The sequence below is a fragment of the Heterodontus francisci genome, chromosome 1 (genome assembly GCF_036365525.1).
Source record: "Heterodontus francisci isolate sHetFra1 chromosome 1, sHetFra1.hap1, whole genome shotgun sequence".
Classification (NCBI taxonomy): domain Eukaryota; kingdom Metazoa; phylum Chordata; class Chondrichthyes; order Heterodontiformes; family Heterodontidae; genus Heterodontus; species Heterodontus francisci.
The window spans coordinates 269,616,355-269,632,997 of NC_090371.1; the positions used below are offsets into that span (position 1 = coordinate 269,616,355).

General features: G+C 41.7%; 1 protein-coding gene across 3 annotated transcripts in view; it reads right to left on the minus strand.

The window, feature by feature from the left end:
• The window catches only part of LOC137376321 (thrombospondin type-1 domain-containing protein 4-like), a 448,955-nt gene that overhangs the window by 368,482 nt on the left and 63,830 nt on the right, over positions 1–16,643 (minus strand). For all 3 annotated transcript variants that reach the window (XM_068044644.1, XM_068044634.1, XM_068044626.1), the window contains one exon: positions 13,676–13,778. In XM_068044644.1, coding sequence (XP_067900745.1) covers positions 13,676–13,778 — 103 coding nt within the window. The remainder of the gene's footprint in view (positions 1–13,675; positions 13,779–16,643) is intronic.

Consider the following 16,643-nt stretch of genomic DNA (forward strand, 5'->3'; position numbering starts at 1 on the left):
AACTCCTCCATAGACAGTGCTTTTAACTTATCCCAAGTTACTTCACCCTGGCTTGGAGAACTGCTGGCTTCAGTTGCAGCCATGTTAGTATTCAATCACACACAACCACAAGAAAACCTGTATTTTTTCATTGGGAATAATTTGGCTTCCCACTTCCAATTTCTCTTATTTGTCTGTGGGTAAAATCCCAGATGCTAGCACCCAAATTTCAGTTACAACCAGATGTGAAAGGTAGCTAGGGGTCCCTTTCAGCCTTCACCTGGTCTTACTATAACAGGACTGAATTATAACACAGTGTTTTTAGCGCCCCCTTGGTGAATCCTTGTTCATCACTTTCCAATTATAAGGCAAAGAAATGAGCACAAACAGGCTTTCTTAGGTTTAAAGAAGAAAAGTGAAATTTATTTAAACTTAAACGTAAACTCTAATTTAGTTAACCCCTACGGATACACGCTGCGCCCCACACTAGCATGCATATGCGATATGCACATGCAAATAGAGACAGAAAAGAGAAGAAAAATAAAGTGGAGAGGTTTGAGGCAATATCTGAAGAGTTTCTTGTTACTGTGCTTTGAGCTCACTGTAGAGTCCTTGCTTGTAGGTAATTCTTGCTTTTCGTTGGGTCCCAGTATTCTTCTTAAACCTTATTCACTGTAGGAGACTTTTCTCTCATGGGGTCCTGTGTCTTTAATGGATTCCAAAGCTGGTGAGAAAGAGATGAGAGCAGATAGGAGAGAGAGATTCTCAATCCAGGAGCCAGGACCTTTCTGCCTTCAAACACTGTTTTCTTCAATTTAAAACTCCTAGTTCAAAACTCTGCAACAGCCAATTAGTCATGTATCTAAACTGGTCTGACCATGTCAGTTTGTGTATTCGGCCAACTTAGCAGTTAACCTGGAATGAGAGCTCCTGCACCCTCAACGTCTGGTAATCAAAAGTCCATTGTGGATTAAATTGGAGCAGGGAGTAGCCCCTTTGTCCTTTCCACGTACTGACTGTTAATATGCAAAAATGTCTCTACGGCCAAGAATCCATTGTGGGTTTTTTTAACCAGTTCTTTCTTCACTCCAGTAACAATTTAAACTTAATCTACATGTAGCGAAATTAATATTCCTCATTCTTGGCAGGTGGAGGCCTGCATGACAAAGATGCAAACCCTGGCAGCCTCCCAGTGGGTTCCCTGGGGGGTCCCACATTTATGGCCACTCCATGGTTCACAAAGCTGCCCACCGGCGACAATGGCTGCCCTGTGGCTATGGCACTGCCACTGAATGCCCCCCACCCGAGATTGCCCGGCCTGCCTCCCTGGCCCAGGATGGAACTTAAACAAACTTACCTTCTCTTCGAGGGCACCTCAGCATTGAGGTGCCCTCTCCATCCTGTAGCCTTAGCAGTGGCCACCTTTAACGGTGGCACTGCCGAGGCTGCCGGCTCTCTGATTGGGCCAGTGGTGTTGGGAGGAAGGCCGCTGTCCTCAATTGGACAGCAGTCCTGATGACAGCCTCTTAATTTGCCACTGCCAGTAAGGTGCCTCTCCAGGGTCTCGCCGCCCACCTGCGAGGGGTCGGGTCCCATTTTCGGTCCCGATAAAAGAACTCCTTTCCTGCTCATAAAATTCAGTCCATTGTTTTTGCATTTGTCAGAAATTTGCCACAAATTCGCTCTTCTATAGTAGCAAGGGCAGAGGCTCTTTGTTTTTGTTGGATGTAGTCTCTTGTAGATGGAACTTCTTTTGTTAGTTTGGAGTCTTGGTTGTGTCGACTAGTCCCATTCAAGCAACTTTTATCTATCAAATTTAAAAGGGCACGTTTACAAGTGTGTTCAAGACATAGTGAGTTGATAAAGTCAAGTTAAATGGCTATACTAGCTAAATACAAGCAGAGCTAAGCGTGTCGCTTAACTGCGAGTAATCTGAAATTCAGAAAGGTGAGAGAGAAGCCAGCTCAGATGTTGTGACTCAAGTAGGGTTCAGCTCAAACTGAAAACTTAAGTGGAACAGGTAGAAAGGAGCTCATGGACTCGACAGTCCAAAAGGTAACACTTGCGACTCGACTATGTTGCTCATAAGAATGAAGTTATGTAAGCCTTGAAACACTGCTAATCAGCAGTATCTAAAGGAAAATCCAAACAGGCTGGCTACCCAAATGTCCTTATCAGCCATCTCACGATTTAACCCAAAATTAACCTCAGCAGTTGTAATAATCACTGCTACAAATAATTCTCAGTATCCATTAATACTGAGTTACAGTGAAGCACTGAATTGCTTGTACAACCTCAGATACTTACTTTGTTACTTAAATCTTTTCATTAATGATTTGCTACTCATCTGCCAGTTAACTCTGGATATAGTTAGTCATATCTATTGAGAGTCCGCATACCTAACTTTAACTTTTAAGTTGGGATTTTGTAACCAATAAATTGTCTGTCTCTGCCCTTGACATGTTTATTCATTGACTCAATAGCTTGCAGGTACAGTCCCCACAGTTTATATGGGGTGTGCTGGTGTTCATGTGATTTGCTCACTACACATGGTGGACAGTAAAACCAAAATAGTAAGTAACCGAAATTTTTTTTAAAGAAACACGCAATCCCCATTTAGCAACTACCTCTCCTACTTATTAGCAGAATGTCATCAATAAAATAATCGGACTTTAATGCGGTGCTAACACTGCTCAAAACTGCTTGAAAAACCGACTATAGTTGAAATCAGCAGTGTGTTTTAAATGCTAAGTACAGGATAATTGAACTGCCTGATATAATCAATGTACTTAATACATTTTTAATTGACTCTTATGGTGATGGCTAATGGTTAGCATTATTTTCCCAATATAAGCATCTGCCTGTGCTCAGCATGGACAGCTGAAGTGGTGGAGACTATGTCCTAATTAAGGGTTGAAAATTAAAACTAAATTTAAATCAGAGTTGGTTAATGTAAGGACCATTTAGTGAGCCAACTCAGGTAGCATTCAATCCTAGACCTAGGTGGTAAAATTCCAGATGGTTCTTTATTGAGGAGTTAGATGAAGAGGTTATGGATTTGTCTCGTTCTTTGGTATAAATTTGCTGGGATACCAAAATCCAGCATTATTTAAGCCCATGCTGCCTTTCAGCACAGCTTCTGTGCATGGAATGGGAGTTCCTAGTTGCAAATGGATGATTTTTACCATTGTGAATGGGTATGAATTCCAGAGAGAATCATCGCAAAAAAAATGCTCTATACACAAAATCGATTCTGGCCTGGGAATAGTGCAAATCTGGCTAAGATCAGCCATCCATTTATACGGCATTCACTTATCAACAAAATAGAAGCATGTATGGTGCAGGAAGGAGGACGAGTTTTCATAAAGACTCGGTATCAGTACATAGGCGAGGGGGTGAATTATGATCGTAACCATGTGTGTACAATATTAAAAGGAATAATGCTGAAAAGAAATGCATGGAATTGCTTGTTAGTGCCCTCTACATACCAGATGTTACTGGGAACGCGCTAATTTTCAGACAGTCAATAATTCACAATGGTGACAAAAAGGTAAGTTGAGTACAATTTAAGGGTTTATCTTTATGAGAGGATTGAAAGGAATTCAGGGAACAATATGAAGTGTAAATAGGAGTTGCAAAGCCTTTCAGGCTGACCCAGAATCCCTGTCCTGGAGAGGGAAAAAACTAGCGATTGGAATGAGCTTTCACTAGAAAAACCTGAGAGAGAGAACAAAGTAAATCTCTGATTCCTATAAAATTTGTTCAAGTAAATGGAATGTAAAATATCAGGCTAGAATATTCAGTTAAATGTGTAATTAGATGTGACAGACATGGCTGGACAATAAACAGAGTGGCAGCTGTTTGTACTTTCTTTATAATCTTACAATGACCACAAAAGCCCAGCCTCTTTGTCCTATTTAATGTATTTTTAACAGCTTTTCAAATAAATATATCTGTCAATAAGGCATTTGTTGAAACAATTTCCTAACCATTTTCTAAAATATACCATCTAACCTGTGATGAATGGTTTTTCAACAAAGCAAGCTTCCTGAAAGCAAAAATGTCCCACCTTTCCACAGATCATGTAATGTGATGAACAGATGTGCAATGAACTTTCAAACAAAGACATTTTGTGACCTTAAACAGCTAAAAGTAAGCAAAGACATTTTACTCCTAAATAACAGCCTCACATTAAGCAATAACAGGAACAACTAGATTTTAGATAGGTAGAAACATTAAACCTCATTGTATTTTTTCATCTCCCAAGCTTACTTAAGATAGGTAATTAGTGCTACATTAGGTGACTGATTTATAATATACGATAAGTTCCATGAATAGGGCGCTGGTTCCTTTGGTAAGCAATGGGTTCAATGGGTGGGTAATTGCTTCCATGGGTAGGTAATTGGTTCCGCGGTTAGTTGCATGGGTACAAGAGAAGTCCATGAGTATGCATCCAGGTCCAGTGATAGTTAGCAGTGTCCAAGTGTAAGAGTATGAATAGGTGGATCTATGGATAGGTGGCAGTATTGATGGGCACATGGCAGGTCTGTGCTCAATGGACAGATCCATGAGTTGGCAGCAGGGTGCATGTGAGGTGACTTTTTATGGATAAGTGGTTGGGTCCATAGATACATTCCATGTCCACAGATAGATGGCTAGGTCCAATAATAGGTGGATAGTGCATTAGAAAGGTGGTTATTCCATGGATATGTGATTGGGTCCATGGATAGGTGAGTGGTCCATGGATTGGTGGCAAATCCAGGGATTTAGCTGACTCCCCATCTACAAGACACAAGTCAGGAATGTGATGGAATACTCTCCACTTGCCTGGATGAACAATACTCAAGAAGCTTGACACCATCTAGGACAAAGCCATCCACTTGATTGTCACCCCATCCACCACATTAAACATTCACAACCTCCACCACCAATGGGCAGTGGCAGCAGTGTGTACCATTTACAAGATGCACTGCAGCAACTCACCACGCCTCCTTTGACAGCACATTCCAAACCGGCGACTTCTTCCACCTAGAAGGACAAGGGCAGCAGATGTGTCGGAACACATCTGCAAGTTCCCCTCCAAGCCACACACCATCCTGACTTGGAAATATATCATTGTTCCTTCACTGTCGCTAGGTCAAAATCTTGGAAATCCCTTCTTAGTGTATCAGCACCAGATGGACTGCAGCAGTTCAAGAAGGCAGCTCACCACCACCTTCTCAAGGGGCAATTAGGGATGGGCAACAAATGCTGGTCTTGCCAGCAACGCTCACAAAACAAATAATAAGTAAATAAACAAATAAATAAATAAATGTGGAGTTTCAGATAAATGAGGTCAGCCCTATTCTCTTGCATAAGTATCATTTGTTTGTGTGCATAATTCTCTACATTGCCATCTGTGATCTTTCCTTAAAAATAGCTGGCTGCTACCACAATGAAAGAAGAGCAAGGCAGTGTCTGCTCACAGAACTGACTCCCATATTGTAATTATAGTAGACAGGAGAACAAATCTGCAAACGATAACCATAATCACATTGAGAAAAGAGACAAGGGTTCCTATCTTGACTAGGGTGACATTGAAAAAAGAAACAAGGGTTCCGATCTTGACTAAAGTGGGTTTTGTGAGTGGGAAGGTGTGGAGTTTTGACAGTGTACGTCTTCTTTCTCAAGCAGGTTCCCTGTCAGAAGCCAGCTTTATTGACAGGATTGGCTCCCTGTCGGGTGGGGAGCATTCCAAAGGAGGCTGCAGCAAGCAGCAGGTAAGGAGCCTGCAGTGTCAAACAAAGAGAGAGGCAGAGAGAGAAGTGTGGAAGAGGAAGAGTGAGACAAGGACAGACACAGAAAGAAGAGAATTAGAAAGACAGGGAAAAGGCAGAAGAGTAGATTTTTATCTTCCTTGCCTTGGCAGTAATCTGACATTTCATTGAAATCAATGAAATGAAAATCAGCTAGGTTCTATAAAGGGTGGATAATCTCCTCTGCTAGATTACCACCCACTGGAGACAGTCAGAAAGAGAATGTTAGTAAATGGTAATCACTTCCACAGTATTCTCTCTGTTACTCTGCAGTTTTTCCTTTTATTATCCTTTTCTTTCCCCTTTAATCCATTTCCATCTCTCCAATACCATTTACTTTTTTACTTATCTTCATACTTTTCCTCTTTTATTGTTTGATTGGGTTGGTACATGGTGAGGAGGAAACACTTGACATGTAAAATAACTATTTGCTGGAATCTAGAAGTATCATCACATATCTATAGTTGTTGGAACTGATTCGGCTCAGCACTTAGAGTCATAGAGTTGTACAGCACAGAAACAGGCCCTTTGGCCCATTGTGTCCGTGCCGGCCATCACCTATCTATTCTAATCCCATTTTCCAACACTAGGCCCATAGCCTTGTATGCTATGGCATTTCAAGTGCTCAACTAAATACTTCTTAAATGTTGTGAGGGTTCCTGCTTCTACCGCCCCTTCAGGCAGTGTGTTCCAGATTCCAACCACCCTCTGGGTGAAAAATATTTCCTCAAATCCCCTCTAAGCCTCCTACCCCTTACCTTAAATCTATGTCCCCTGGTTATTGAACCCTCCGCTAAGGGAAAATGTTTCTTCCTATCTAACCTCATAATTTTGTATTCCTCAATCATGTCCCTCCTCAGACTTCTCTGCTCTAAGGAAAACAACACTAGCCTGTACAGTCTCTCTTCATAGCTGAAATGCTCCAGCCCAGGCAACATCCTGGTGAATCTCCTCTGCACCCTCTCCAGTGCAATCACATCCTTCCTATAGTGTGGTGACCAGAACTGTATACAGTACTCCAGCTGTGGCCTAACTAGTGTTTTATACAGCTCCATCATAACCTCCCTGCTCTTATATTCTTGGCACGCTTAAAAAAGGCAAGTATCCCATATGCCTTCCTAACCACCTTATCCACCTGTGCTGCTGCCTTCAGTAATCTATGGACAAGTACACCAAGGTCCCTCTGACCCTCTGTTATTTGTAGGCTCCTACCATCCATTGTATATTCCTTTGCCTTGTCGTCCTCCCAAAATGCATCACCTCACACTTCTCAGGATTAAATTCCATTTGCTACTGCTCTGCCCATCTTACCAGCCAATCTATATCGTCCTGTAATCTTAGGCTTTCCTCCTCACTATTTACGACACCACCAATTTTCGTGTCATCTGCGAACTTACTGATCATACCTCCTATATTCAAATCTAAATCATTAATATACACTACAAACAGCAAGGGTCCCAGCACCGATCCCTGCAGTACACCACTGGTCACAGGCTTCCAATTGCAAAAACAGCCCTCGCCCATCACCCTTTGCCTCCTGCCACTAAGCTAATTTTGGATCCAATTTGCCAAATTGCCCTGGATCCCATGGTCCCTTTTTGACCAATCTCCCATGCGGGATCTTTATCAAAAGCCTTACTGAAGTCCATGTCGACTACATCAACTGCTTTACTCTCATCTACACATCTAGTCACCTTCTCGAAAAATTCAATCAATTTGTTAGACATGATCTCCCCCTGACAAAGCCATGCTGACTATCCTTGATTAATCCCTGCCTCTCCAAGAGGAGGTTAATCCTGTCCCTCAGAATTTTTTCCAATAGTTTCCCTACCACTGATGTTAGACTCACTGGCCTGTAATTACCTGGTTTATCCCTACTACCCTTCTTAAATAATGGTACCACATTCACTAAAATAAAAGCAAAATACTGCGGATGCTGGAAATCTGAAACAAAAACAAGAAATGCTGGATTCACTCAGCAGGTCTGGCAGCATCTGTGGAAAGAGAAGCAGAGTTAACGTTTCGGGTCAGTGACCCTTCTTCGGACTTCGAGTTCCGAAGAAGGGTCACTGACCCGAAACGTTAACTCTGCTTCTCTTTCCACAGATGCTGCCAGACCTGCTGAGTGAATCCAGCATTTCTTGTTTTTGTACCACATTCACTGTCCTCCAGTCCTCTGACACCTCTCCTGTGGCCAAAGAGGATTTGAAAATTTGTGTCAGAGCCCCTACAATCTCCTCCCTTGCCTCACCTAGCAGCCTGGGATACATCTCAACTGGGCCTGGGGATTTATCCACTTTTAAGCCGCTAAAACTGCTAATACCTCCTCCCTTTCACTGCTAATCATACTTGCTGATCATGTTTAGGTACCTTTGTCAACATAGCAGTAATGATGGAATTTTCACAGCACTGTCTGTCAACATTTATGTTAAATCTCTGGACATTGCTTCTAGCCCACTTAGCATCCATGTTCTGACAGAAGAATAACTGAGCTAAGCAAACTCATAATGGAGAGAAAGAATTTATATATATATATATATATATAGCATCTTTCACATCCTCGGGACATCCCAAAGTGTTTTACCATTAATTAATTGCCTCTGAAATGTAGTCACTATTGTTATGCACGGTAATACAGCAGCCAATTTGCACACTGCAAGGTCCGACAAACAGCAAAAGAATGACAAACACATAAGTTATTGCTGGTTGAGCAATGACACTTGGTCAGGACACTGGGAGAACTCACTTTTCTTCACGCCAAGCCGCTGTTGATGTTTGACTAGCCAACCTGCTGATAAATAAGACCTACAGAAGTAGACATCCCTGCAGCTGCGATTTGTCCTGCTTGAGTTCAGTTATCCCTGCAAATCAATGCTTTAACAGGTAAGGGTTTGAGTGGAAAAGTTATCAATGACCTGTGCTAGTGACTAATGTGGTGTCTGCTCATTAAAGTCCAGAAGTAGTCTTGCACACATTTGAGGGTCTCCAACACTTGGACCTTGCCAACCTGTGCCTAAGTTCTCTGAACTTAGGTGAGTGGTTGTGTCAGTAAATAGAAAGCTGTGGATGTCTAGTAGTTTGGTTTGGAGATGCTTCATGATGTTGATGGGTTTCCACATGAGTTTAACACCTGCCTGATCATAACAAATCAGTAGCTACAATGGAGCCACTGATCATGACCATCTGCCTCTGCAGTACCTAACAGGATGGAACTAAGCAGCAGTCAGAATTCAACAGGATGGACAGAAAAGATTTTTGAAGGCAAAATTCTGAAGGCAGATCCATTACTTAAAGTATTTTGTTTGGTTAACAGCAAAAGAACAAAAATGAATTGAAGAAAGCAAGGTGTGCCATCCTTTATACAGAAGGGGATAATCAAGACACATAGGCCTAGATATTAACAGGGGCAGGTTATGGATAGGAAACCAAACGTCTGGGTTTTGCCACATGCTGTTGCACCATGGGTCTTTTGTCATTGACAGGTTCCCCACCCAGAGGTCAGCCTGATTGACAGGCTTGGCTTCCAGTGCAGCAGGGAGGAGGCCAGAACAGGCTGCAGGGCCAAGTAGGTCTGTTTGCAAACCTCGGTGAGAGGGATTCTGATCCCCAACCACAGAAGCCTTTGCATGAAGGGTGGAGCAGGGGAAAGATTAGGAGGTCAGGAGGAAATATCCCTGCTCCTCCTGGCCCACAAAGAGTGCTGTAAAAGGTACTTTCCTTCTCCTGAAGGTGTGCTCACCTCCCTTCAGCTGCCACGTTTCCCAAGGCTTGGGAAACCCGGCAGGCCCACAGTTAAACCTGTAAAACAGGTTAAATCAGAGGCTGCCAGCCTCATTCAAATATTTAAATTGCCAACCTGCCTCCTGGGAGTGGGTTGACTGCCCACTCTTTGTTCTGCATCTGTTAAACCCCAAAGTGGACAAGGTGGAAGAGAGATGGTGTCAAGTTTGAGGTTTTTCAAATTTGAACCTCTGATTCAACCCCAACCCATCTGTTTTTGGGGGTCAAACTCCAAATCATAGTTTCAAATGGAGGCACTTTTTCGAAGGACAAACATCATTGCAATTCTGTGGTAGACTGAATTATTTAGTCCGGGGTATATGGAAGATAACAAATAAAAATGAAATATGTTTGACCATAAGCACAATAATCCACGTGGTTTAATTGTGTTCATTAACACAAAACCATGGAATTCTATTGTCAATGAATAAATCAAACATTACATCTCGCACATTTTTATTATTAATAGTGCTTGAAAACTGGAGTGCTGATAAAGATCAGAGCTCCAGAGAAAAATAAATGGGGGCAGGTTCAAGGGGGAAAAAATAAAGACATGTATTTATATAATGCCTTTCACGACCACCGGACATCTCAAAGCACTTTATAGCTAATGGCGTACTTTCTGAAGTGTAGTCACTGTTGTAATGTAAGAAACGTGGCAGCCAATTTGCACACAGCAAGCTCCCACAAACAACAATGTGATAATGACCAGATAAGCTGTTTCTGTGATGTTGGTTGAGGGATAAATATCGCCCAGGGTAATTGGGATAACTCTTCTGTGAAATAGCGCCATGGGATCTTTTACATAGACATTAGAAGGCAGACGGGGCCTCGGTTTAACATCTCATCTGAAAGATGGCACCTCTGACAGTGCAGCACCCCTTCAGTGCTGCACTGGAGCGTCAGCCTCGATGTTTGTCCTCTAAGTCCTGCAGTGGAAACTTGAACCAAGATCTTTCTGAGAGGTGAGAGTGCTACCAACTGAGCCACGACTGACATACTGGGCTTATGGTTTCAAATGCACAAGAATCCCTTGGGTATTTCAGGCAAGTGACCAATCTGAGCAAGTCCAGATGGTGATTTTTAGAGTGTTGTTCAACCGTGGACAGCGTAGCTGAGCCTGATCCTTGACCACTATGGCTGTGAGAGTCATCAAACAGCAGACAAACACATTCCAATAGGCAGGATGGAAAGGAAGACAAGGAGGCAGGGTCATCGCAGTGTCAGTCTTGCCTATCGCCAGATAGGGACGCAATTGGTGTTGATAGAAGTTGAGAACAGATGGGCCACAGCGAGGTCACAACTGAGGTTTTAAATAAGATTATGGCTTCCAAAAGTGATTTACTTCTGTTAATAAAATGCCAGAATATTGTTAAGATTTGCCTCCCTTAGCAATATATTAATTTGTCCATTACAGTGGATTATACACATTGAGACATCTTTAAGATATAATTTAGCACAATCACCCTATTTACAGTGAGGCCACTGAATATTAAATCAAGAGCAGGAACTCCTGATGTGCTGACGAGAACATAAGAATATAAGAAATAGGACCAGGAGTAGACTATACGGCCCTTTGAGCTTGCTCTGCCATTCAATATGATCATGGCTGATCCTCTGCCTCAACTCCACTTTCCCGCCCACTCCCTACATCTCTTGATTCTCTGAGAGGTCAAAAGTCTATCTGTCCCACCCTTGAATATATTCGACGATGGAGCATCCGCAACCCTCTGGGGTAGAGAATTCCACAGATTGACAACCCTCTGAGTGAAGAAATTTCTCCTCATCACAGTCCAAAATGATCGACCCCTTATCCTGAGGCTGTGCCCTTCTCTCACCCGAGGCTATATGTCCTGCTCCACCACTGGCCCAAATCAGGCAGCACCTTTACCTACTCAGCCTTTGAGAGCACAAACCTTATTCATCATTTAGGAAGTTCAAGCCAGCTTGTATGATATCTGGGACACAGTCTAAATTTCAAAATCAAAGATATGCACAAATGCCTTTACCATAACTATATACAGCAATTAGTACCAATGTGTGAAAGTTTGCAGTCTGAATCATACCTTAATAACTGAGGTTAACTAGCTACTGTGTATTTCAAATGCACATTGAAACATTCAATGTCTGGTGCTTCTTGGGCTGAACTGATAGTCAGGATGACAGCCTGCCAAAATACAGTGAACCACTAACTTGTTGAGTCTGTTTCTTCTGGACCATGGCACCAGTAATCCTCAGTCATGTACCTTTCTTCCCATTAATAAAATTGATGTTTTCCTGTTCAATCTTCTCAACCTTTTTTAATCAAAGCAACTACTGTGTGTGTAGAAAATACCCAACACAAATTCTCACTTTTTAGGTGTGTCCATCCCCAGCCGAGGAAGGAGGGTTGAGCTGCTTCTGTAACTCTGTCAACAATGCTGCATGACTGACTGCCAGGTGGTGCACTGCCTCTGATCTGCTATACTCTCTATTGCTATGAAGCAGCCTCTTGGCCTGCACTTGGTAGTTAGGGACATAGAACTTATCTGAGATAAATAATACACTGCACGAAGAATTACATCTAACCACTTAATTCTAGGGTATTCAGCAATGGGACATTGAGCCTGTGTGGTCTAAGGAAGGAATGTGTGGGAGACAAAAGTAAATATATTAAAAATTAGTCACAAAAAGTTCAATAAATGCTCCCATAAGTGGATAACTCAATCATTTCTAAGGAGAAGCTACAGCAGGACATAGGAGGAGAGAGCAGGCATAAGTGGGTCATTTTCTGGTTGGCAAAATGAAACGAGTGGTGTGTCACAGGGATCAGTGCTGGGGCCTCAACCTTTTATAATTTATATAAATGACTTGGACGAAGGGACCGAAGGTCTCGTTGCTAAATTTGCTGAAGACACAAAGAAAGGTAGGAAAGTAAATTGTGAAGAGGACATAAGGAGGCTACAAAGGGATATAGATAGGTTAAGTGAATGGGCAAACATCTGGCAAATGGAGTACAATGTGGGAAAATGTGAAATTGTCCATTTTGGCAGGAAGAATAAAAAAGAAGCACATTATCTAAATACTGAGAGATTACAGAGCTCTGACAAGCAGAGGGATCTGGGTGTCCTAGTGCGTAAATCGCAAAAGGTTAGTATGCAGGTTCAGCAAGTCATTAGGAAAACTAATAGAATGTTATAATTTATTGCAAGGGGAATTGAATACAAAAGTAGGGATTATGTTTCAGCTATACGGGACATTGGTGAGACCACACCTGGAGTACTGTGTACAGTATTGGTCTCCTTCTAGGTTGTAAATGCGTTGGAAGCCGTTCAGAGAAGGTTTATTAGACTAATACCTGGAAGGGGCGGGTTGTCTTACGATGAAAGGTTGGACAGGCTAGGCTTGTATCCACTGGAGTTTAGAAGAGCAAGAGGAAACTTGATTGAAACACATAAGATCCTGAGGGGTCTTGACAGCGTGGATGTGGAAAGGATATTTCCCCTTTTGGGAAAATCTAGAACTAGGGGTCACTGTTTAAAAATAAGGGGTCACCCATTTAAGACAGAGATGAGGAGAAATTTTTTTCTCTCAGAGGGTTGTGAGTCTTTGTAACTCCCTTCCTCGAAAGACAATGGAAGCAGAGTTGTTGAATATTTTTAAGGCAGAGGTAGATAGATTCTTGATAAGCAAGGCGGTGAAAGGGTATTGGGGTAGGTGGGAATGTGGAGTTGGGGGTCACAATCAGATCATCCATGATCTTACTGAATGGCAGAGCAGGCTTGAGGGGCTGAGTAGCCTACTCCTGCTCCTAATTCGTATGATCGTATGTACATATCAGTACGAAAATTTTGGTTGCTTGGAGACAGGCAGAGGTGCCGCCACAATGCTACCTATTGGATGGAGGCCTCAATCATTGACGACAGAGGTAAATAGGGAGTTCCAATTACAAATATTGCCAGAAATGTTAACATAAAAGCATTGCTCAAAAATCATAGCAACATAAAGTTGGAACAAAAATTGTGTGGATTTTTCATGCAATATATGCAGATATTATTTGAATTCTGTTGAAGAAGTAGTTAGATAGTATCTACTGAAAGACAATTTTTGGTTCTTAAAGTAGTAACTAGAGATGTACTCACCATCAGTAAAGGGCTCCCATTCATAATGCTTTCCCGTAAAAGCTCTGTCATTGTAAGCAGAACACTGAACCTCCCGAAAGTCTCGACTCCCACGTGGGCAGGGCTGTCACAGACAAGACACTAAAATTCAGAGTTAAAGTTTATAGAGCTTGCTTATAGTAGTTTTATTTAGTAGATGCAATTAGACATATCATTGTCCTACAAACTGTATGATTGGACTTTTTTGAGGTACACGCAAAATAATAAGTAACAAGTGGCATTAAACAGCACAGATCACCGCTAAAAAAAAAATGGTCACAACATAACCAGGCAGACTCTTCTGCGGTGAGTAATAAAATGTAATTTCTATTTTTAAGATGGACCACTGGGCTTACTTTGCTCTGCACCCAATCAAAAAGCTGGGAGGGTAACAACAGCAGTTTTGTTAAAGAATTGGCTTTAAACTTGGACTGCATTATTCTCCTCAAACAGCTGCTAAATTGGGAAAATTGGCCCACACTTCCAGTAGGCAACTTTGATAGATGAGAGCATAGGTTAAAAGTAGGACTACAGCACTGTATCACTGATTCCCTGAGCCACACTCTAGTGAGAAAAGCTGAATAAATCGTAACAGTTACTGTACAAACAATATTGCATTGCTGCAAAATGATATTTTTAAGATTTGAGTTCTATAAATTCTATGTTATAACAAACATCATCATGTTATACAAACATTTTTAACAATGCATTTCATTCCCTGTTAAGGAAAATAGAATGACAATTTTGCTGGCACCTTTTCAAAAGAATGATTTTTCATTTATATAACGTCTTTCATATCTTCAGGACATCAGAGTCACTGAATTGCAGTTACTGTTATTATGTAGGCAAATGTGGCAACCAATTTGTGAACAGCAAGGTCCCACAAACAGCAATGACATGACCACCTAATCTTGTTTTTAATGATGTTGGTTGAGGGAGAAATATTGCCCATGACACATGAAGAATCCCCTGGTCTTCTTTAAAAAAAAGACCCATTGAATTTTTTACATCTGTGTGCTCAAACAGATAGGCGCTTTGTTCTTTGGCAGTATCCTATCTTCTGCGGCTTTTCTCTGGGGAGATAGTCTGATGAACAAAGTATCAGTGACTTGTTGATGCATCTACTAATTTACTAAGTCACCAACTGTGGTAACCTGGAAGAAGAGTGGCGCAATAGTTAGCAGTGCAGCCTCACGGCCCTAGTAACCTGGGTTCGGTTCTGGGTACTGCCTGTGTGGAGTTTGCAAGTTCTCCTGGTGATTGTGTGGGTTTCTGGTGGGTGCTCTGGTTTTCTCCCACAGCCAAAGACTTACAGGTTGATAGGTAAATTGGCCATTGTAAAATTGCCAAATAGATAGATGGTAGGAGAATTGAGGGAAGGTGGGGATGTGGTAGGGAATATGGGATTAATGTAGGATTAGTATAAATGGGTGGTTGATGGTTGGCACAGACTTGGTGGGCTGAAGGGCCTGTTTCAGTGCTGTATGACTCTATAATCCAGACACACAGAAGATGAGGGCAACTGTGAACTTGACTGCAATTCCTGTGGTTGAGGTTGTCTGCAAGTCAGGGTACAATAAATGGCATAACTGTATCACTACCTTGCTGATAGTCTGCAAAGACAATCCTCTTCAGACAGCTCCAGGTAGCAATACCTGAGTCTGTAAATAGGACTCTGTAGAAAATGACAATTGCAGGCAAACTGCCTATGGTGGAGTCAAAAACAGGCAAACAATTTTGGAAAGTTCTGATTTTCTCAACAATTATTATGGGGCAAAATAATGGAAGAGTAAGAGCAGATTTCACAAAAGTAATATTTGCAGAGGCGTCATTCATCAACAATTTTGGTTGCAGCAGTCAAAGTTCAAACAGAAAGAAGGGGAAAAAAGGAGAAAGAAAAGATTGACTCATGTTTATATATCCTCAGGATGTCCCAAAGTGCTTTACAGTCAACGAATTACATAAAAAGTGTAGTCACACTGTAATGTAGGAACTACTTTAAGCAACTACTTCCTGACATTTCACAATAGGACTCGCCTTTCAAGCCCATTTTATAGGGCAGGATAATCACAGGGTACACAACTTGCATAAAATTCAAGAAAACTAAATTAAATTGGATTGATATCACATTGGTCACTTTAATTAAGCTCTCTTACATCCTGGCAGAAAACATATTAAGCTGAACTGAAAGACTAGCTGCAAAATTGGGCATTTCACAGGTACAGCATGGAGCCAGCAAGATGATGCAGCATTGATTAAAGGTGAAATGCTTTTTCATTTCTGCCTTTTGTACCAGTTTGACTTCAAGGAGAAAAGAAGGATATAATCAGGCTGCCAGTCTGCTTTCTTCTGTGCTTTCCTAGCTTGCTGTTCTGTCTGTTCTGCCAAGAACTGGTGGAACACTCCATGAGAATAGATGGTAATTGCTGAAACAAACGTTGGGCTGAATGCCCTTTAATATTTGTAACTTCTGCTTATTTCTTTGAGCTTTTATTGCTTTTGGAACAGATACTATGAAGGCCATTTTGACATAACCAACCCAGCGGGAAACTGACAGGATTGGATCAGCCTCCCACTTTACACCCTGCCTAATTTTACTTTCCATTTACCATCATTCAGAGAGGTCAGGAGTTTATGGGAATACCTTGGTAGTAAAAAGACCCATTATTCACCCAGATGTCTGCTAAGCCAGATAACCAGCACACAAGTTTCGATTTATAAGCTGCACATGCTTGTCTATGGAAGCTAAGAATTCTATTGAATGAGAGTTAAAAAGCCTAGTGAGAATTCAAATTGTAATAATTAATGAATGTGGGGGGCAGTGGTGGAGAGAAAACATGAGCACAGGAATATAGATGACCAAAAAAACATTGTTTTTATTTTTTCATGGGATGTGGGCATCACTGGCAAGGCCAGCATTTGTTGCCCATCCCTAAGTGCCCTTGACAAC